General features: G+C 43.3%; 1 protein-coding gene across 1 annotated transcript; it reads right to left on the reverse strand.

The window, feature by feature from the left end:
* Positions 1-5323: 5323 nt before the first annotated feature.
* Positions 5324-5767, reverse strand: LOC150075338 (transcriptional regulator ZNF706-like). The gene has a single exon (XM_090388646.1). It carries the CDS (start codon positions 5757-5759, stop codon positions 5535-5537), a length of 225 nt encoding a protein of 74 aa, XP_090244772.1. The 5' UTR covers positions 5760-5767; the 3' UTR covers positions 5324-5534.
* Positions 5768-6034: the final 267 nt, after the last annotated feature.

Genomic DNA, 6034 nt, shown 5'->3' on the forward strand with positions numbered 1-6034 from the left:
AGCTGCAGTCAGGTCCGGTCGTATCCGTCTAGCCTCCGAAGAGGTCCGATCAGGCAGTTCTCGCTCATGAGACTCAGGTCCCGTCCATGTTGTCTTGAGTGAAGTTCTTGCAAGTTGTAGTCAGGTCCAGTGTTTGTCGCGTTTTCATCACTATTGTCCCGGAAGTGGAGTTTACTGGCCGGATCTGTTGGTCATTCAGTAGTCGCGTTTCAGTTAGTCACATTCCATGATGACTTGTCGGGGAAATGGAGTTCACTCCACGCTTCGTTGCGTTCTGCGGTCAGTCGCCTCCAATTTTGAACCACATCCAGGGAGGGGTATGTCTTAATCTGGTTTGCTCTAATTTTCGTGAGGGCATCATCCTATCCTACTGTGGTCAGATGCCTCTGTCCAGGCAACAAGCCATTGCTGTTTGGATTTGTTGCACTGTAGTTTTCATGGCAGTGGGTTGCTGTCTATTCAGGTGGGTTTGGTAGTTGCAGCAAGTCAGTCTTCTTGTGAAGAGACTTTGGCATATTTGGAGAATGCTTTGTATGTGATGTCACTCTCTAGGATGTGGTGCTCTCTGTCTTTAGGGATAAGCTGTAGCTCGGTGATGAATAGACCCCGGAGGTCCCCATAGAGTCAGCAGTCATACATCAGTTGGTTCCAGGTCTCCTGTGATGCACAAAATGGATTGTATGGCATGGATTGTATGCTGCGTATGGCACCGTGTTCTGTTAATAAGTAAGTGCAATAGAGTCCGGGGAGAACCACGAGGGCGATTTTGGACACATTGTTTGTACGTCTGGAATGAACTTGCGAGTTATCGCCCCTTTTGTGTACTCCATCCAACATTGTTGCTATATGGATTGGAGGCAGTTTTGCAGTCATTTCTTTTCTGCAGATCGATTCCAAGCGGGGTCTGTGATGTGGTCCCTGTATGTCATGCTCTTTCGTCGTTCAAGCTGGTACAGCATGCCAGTGCGTATCACCTCCAAGTCAAGAGGCAAGGCCGCCGTGATCACCTGCAGGGCGTGGGTGGAGACGGTTTTACAGGCCCGCGTCATGGTGAGAAGAACTGGTCGGTGAATAATGTTGAGTTTCCTGCTTTTTGTCGACTTCTTAAACCACACAACTGAGGCGTATGTAGCTGCTGGAATGAAGACTGTTTTGTAGAGGAGGGCGAGAGTGCACCTCTTTAGGCCCCAGTCCCGGCGGACGATCCTCGCCACCATTGCTGTGTATTTCTTCATCTTTGTTTGGATGTAGTTCAGATGTGGTAGGAAAGATAGTTTACTGTTGAGAATTATTCCCAGTTGCTTTAGTTCCATGACTAGTTTTATGGTCATGGAACTAAATTAATTTTAATTTTTGCAGACCTTGCAGGTGTTATATATCCTTTGAGGAGAATGGATTGAGCCTTGGTTGGAGAGATTTGCAAGTGGTGCTTTCTGGTCCATTCCTGAAGGACGGATAGGGCTCCATTTGCAGTTGTTCCCATCTGACCCATCTGCATCCCACCAGCCGTGCCGATTCAGATATGCTCTGATCGGTCTGCGCATGTAGCACAGTGGTATCGTCACCGTCCTCCCTACACTGGGTGTAAAAGCCCCGGGTTCGAATCCCATCGATGACGCCAGGAACTTTAATGGGCTTTTTTCACTTCGTGGCTCAGTTGGTCGGTCTCAGGCGTAGATAGCAAGGTTTTTTTCTCTAGAAACTGGGGTTTCTCGTCCAACAAACAGACAAATCGACCATAGAACACACGCAATTAAGAGACATAAGACACAGCAGGGCAGATGAATTTAATTATTCCGCTGGCCTAGATATAATAGTTTGGTTTTTTTTTTTTTTTTTTTTTTGGATACGCTCTGACCCAGTCGTCTGTGGCCATTACAATTTGGCCATTGTCAAACTTGCTTAAGTCTGCTGCCTTTCTCATCTGAAGAACAAGAGTAACACTAATTAACGGAGCTCAGTATCAGGTGTTTTTTTTTTACCGTGTACTGAACCGCGCACGCGCAGTAGTTCACCTGCAGTTGCTTCGATTTGCATACGACTCGCTGGTCATAATGTTTTGGCTCATCAGTGTACTGGTCAACTGATAATGATAACAGCTGGGTAACTTTTTAAGTTCAATCATTAAATAGATAATATGACCAATGACATGAATCCAGATTCAGTGCAAACAATAACATGGTACTACCAAGCAGGTTTCATACGCTCCAAAAGATGCCTGGTAGTCGTGGAGCAGTGTTTACTGCACGCTCTGCACCTTCCAAATAGCGCAGTGGATGGCGCTATTGTTAATAATAATTAAATTTTCTGTTTATACTCCGGACGACTAAACGGTCAGAGGAGTTCACAAAATAGACAGAATACAAGAAACAGCACCGTATTCAGCAGTCACGGGCTTGAACCCCCGGTAACTCAAGGTACATGTATTTATGCACCCGCGCGCCTGACCACTCCGCTACGGCGGCTTTGTTCCTTTGTACCATGTGGAAAACAAATGGATACAGAAGCCGAAATGAATAATTTTATGAAAAGGAACGCTCACTAACAAAATGTCTTAATTTTAATAATCAAGTATGTGTGTAAGACCAAACTATTATATTTAGGCCACCCGAATAATTGGGTCAGAGCATATCCAAAAAAAAAAAACCAAACTATTATATCTAGGCCAGCCGAATAATTAAATTCATCTGCCCTGCTGTGTCTTATGTCTCTTAATTGCGTGTGTTCTATAGTCGATTTGTCTGTTTGCTGGACGAGAAACCCCAGTTTCTAGAGAAAAAACCTTGCTATCTACGCCTGAGACCGACTAACTCAGCCACGAAGTGAAAAAAGCCCATTAAAGTTCCTGGCGTCATCGATGGGATTCGAACCCGGGGCTTTTACACCCGGTGTAGGGAGGACGGTCTGCTGTGTCTTGACGAAAAACCCCAGTTTTTGTGGGAAAAAACCTTGCTATCTACGTGTAAGATCGACTAACTCCGCCATGGAGTGAATGGAGTGAAAAGAGCCCATTAAATATCCTCACGTCATCGACGGGATTCGAACCCGGGCCTTTTCCACGGGGTGACGATACCACTGTGTTACCCGCTCAGACAGGTATGTGTGTAGCATTACCGGTGCATATGGCGAATGGAACAGCGTTCCGGTGCGCTTCGTTTGATTCTGAGCCCTCTTTGGATTCAATTCCATTTGCTGGCAGACATTGACAATTAACTCCCTCAAGATGGGAGGACCTACATGGGCATTTTTCAAACCATAACCAAGTTAGTTGGTCACAAGAGAAGATTTGATGGTTTTTCTTCCAGGAAATTAGTTTATTCATCCCATAATAATGAAATATCGATCATGAAGGTTAGGCAAGCGTTAAGCTTCAAATCAACTAAGGCTATAAGAAGTTACTACATTATTTCTGTAAATTGTATTCTGTAGTCGATTTGCCTGTCTGTTCAGCGGAAAGCCCTGGTTTCCAAGAAAACTAATCATACAACCCTTATTGGAACCTACTAACTCAGCGACGTTGTGAAAAAAAAGCCCAAAAAATTCCTCGCGTAATTAATGAGATTCTGATCTAACCTCTTTCAGCCGGTATTGGGATGAAAGTAATTGTATTCACTGTGCGATGGACGAGGGACAAAAAGGACTACTGTATATCAGAATTTTTGGAGAAACAGTAGGCTCCCAGTTCCATTTTTTTCTTCTATTATACACTCAGTGATCACTGAATTATAACCATCCCATCCATAAAGGACTATGCCGCATAGCTCGCAATATAAAAATCCGAACAGTTTCGTACGCTAGAGCAGTGGTAATTTTAAACCGATCGTGCAAGTCAAATTGATAAACTAGCAACTATGGGGGTGTAAGAAAGATATCATGGAGTTTCAAAGGACATGATTGTGGAACTCGTGCATCGGGTGCTTCCATGTAGGAAGCAGCACGCTTTGTCGGTTGCGTACGGCCCACTGTAGTTAAGGTGTACAAAGAATGATGTTGAACGGGTCAAATACCCTCCCACCGTTAGAATTGTAAAGGATTAAACAAGGTAGATGTTTGCGGTGAGCGAAGGGTGTAGCGCGTTGTACGAGGTCAACAACAGGTTACTGTGCGACAACTGACATCGCAATACAATATGAGGAATGCAAAAACAGTGTCACAAATGATGATGCACCGCACACTTAGATGCATGGGGGTTCCAGAATAAACGACCCAACAGATACCCTCTCCTCACTGTTGAGCATCGCCGACGGCGAATGCTAAATGTAAAGTGTGTTTAGGGTGTAACGGCCAGGGTTTCCCCGTTTCCGCTTAGTATACATTGTCGTGTATTACAGTATGCTGTAAAGGCCAGAGATTTAAAAGTGTATGGATATTGTGGAGTGTAGTGTTATGTATCATTGCTCATCTCGCCATTTAGCCGCTGGACCCCTGCTGAGGCCCAACGTTGCCCACAATAAGCCCTGTGAAGGCAGACCAGGTACATTAGTTATTTTTAGATACGTACTCTGGCAGGTCCTGCCACCTAGTTTCCTGAGATCTCAGTAGCTAGGACCTATTTGTAAGAAAAAAAAAAGAAAAGAAAAGGGATAAGACGCTGTTAGGGTTAAGAGGCCGTGAGAGTTTGCACATTAATTTGGATGATTTAAATTTTGGTTGTGTGGGACATTCCCTGTTGATTTAAACAGAGTAGGTGGGAGACTGAAGACTGAGGGGTGAAAGTCATAGTAGGGGGTCAATAGGGAAGGTTACCCCTGGGAAGATCAGTGGGGCAGGCCTTGCCCCACCAGGAGGAAGAAAATAGGGGGGAGAGGGGAGGAGACAGAGAGTCGGTTCCCCCCCACATGTAACATATGCCATTTCCTGCTATCTGGTAATAACAACTACGAAAATTCTTAATGGAACTAACAGAAGTTTTCTTTTGTGATGTATACATTACAGAAAAGGTATTCTAGCTAGTTCAAATTGGTGATTCAAAGTCTTTCAGCACAAGAAATGTGTTATGGTCCATCATGTGTATGACAATTAGCAGTTACTCTCCTGAGTCCAGAGATATTTTCAGCATACTGACTCTTGACAGATTCCATCTAATCATAAGGTAATGCTCAAATGTGCATAATGTGCACAAGATAAAAATGCTTCCAACACTGCTCCATGCATCCATAAAAACCTTTATTGCAGTAACTGGCATACAGCCACTGAGTAGGTTCATCAGGTAACCTTAGAAATAAGGACAGAGGTCATCAACTGCAATAAAACCTGTTCTCATTCTTACCTTTAGGTCAAGGACCCATTAAAGTAGAACAGATAACAAATCTCACTTCATCTGTTATCTTACAAATGTTTATGAAAAATATCCAAGATCAAAAGAGATCTGGCCATTACAGATGACATTTAGATACTGTATAGAAATAATGGTAAATACATGAAAGACATTTTAAATCCCATATTGTACAAACAGCAATTGATCTACATGTTTATGTGGTAAGCTGTGCAAAGATTCCAAGCATGCCAGCCACATCTTGCTAGCTGCTAGGTCATCAAACATCTTTAAGTTCATCAGGAAGTGGTGTTTTTGGATGTTTATTTTCAAAGTGTTGTTTGTAAGTCTTTGGATCTGGCATCTGGGCCTTACAAACACCACAAGTATGAATCAAAGCTTTCTGTGCTGCAGCCTTTTGGTCATGTCCAGCAGCTTTTTTGCTTTCTTGCTGCTTTTTCAGCTTTCGCTGCTGAGACTGGATCTTCTGCTGACCTCTTGCCATCCTTCAAAGCTAAAGACATGTTTCACAGTACCTTAATAAAAACACGACAATTTACAACCAAATGAAAAAAAAAAACAAGTTGATCAAAAGCGCAACTTAGAGAAGTCCATGGGATTAACCATGGACTTCTCTAAGTAAGGTACAAGTGCCAAACCCACTACACTTTTATGGAACTTAAGTGTTTCAGTCACAAATTTTGTTTTGTAGGTCTACCTCAACATATACATACATCACAACGTACACCTGAGAAATGAGCATTTATAAAAGTTTGCAAG

Source organism: Mastigoproctus giganteus, chromosome 14 (genome assembly GCF_048544385.1).
Source record: "Mastigoproctus giganteus isolate SK-2022 chromosome 14, ASM4854438v1, whole genome shotgun sequence".
Taxonomy (NCBI): Eukaryota; Metazoa; Arthropoda; class Arachnida; order Uropygi; family Thelyphonidae; genus Mastigoproctus; species Mastigoproctus giganteus.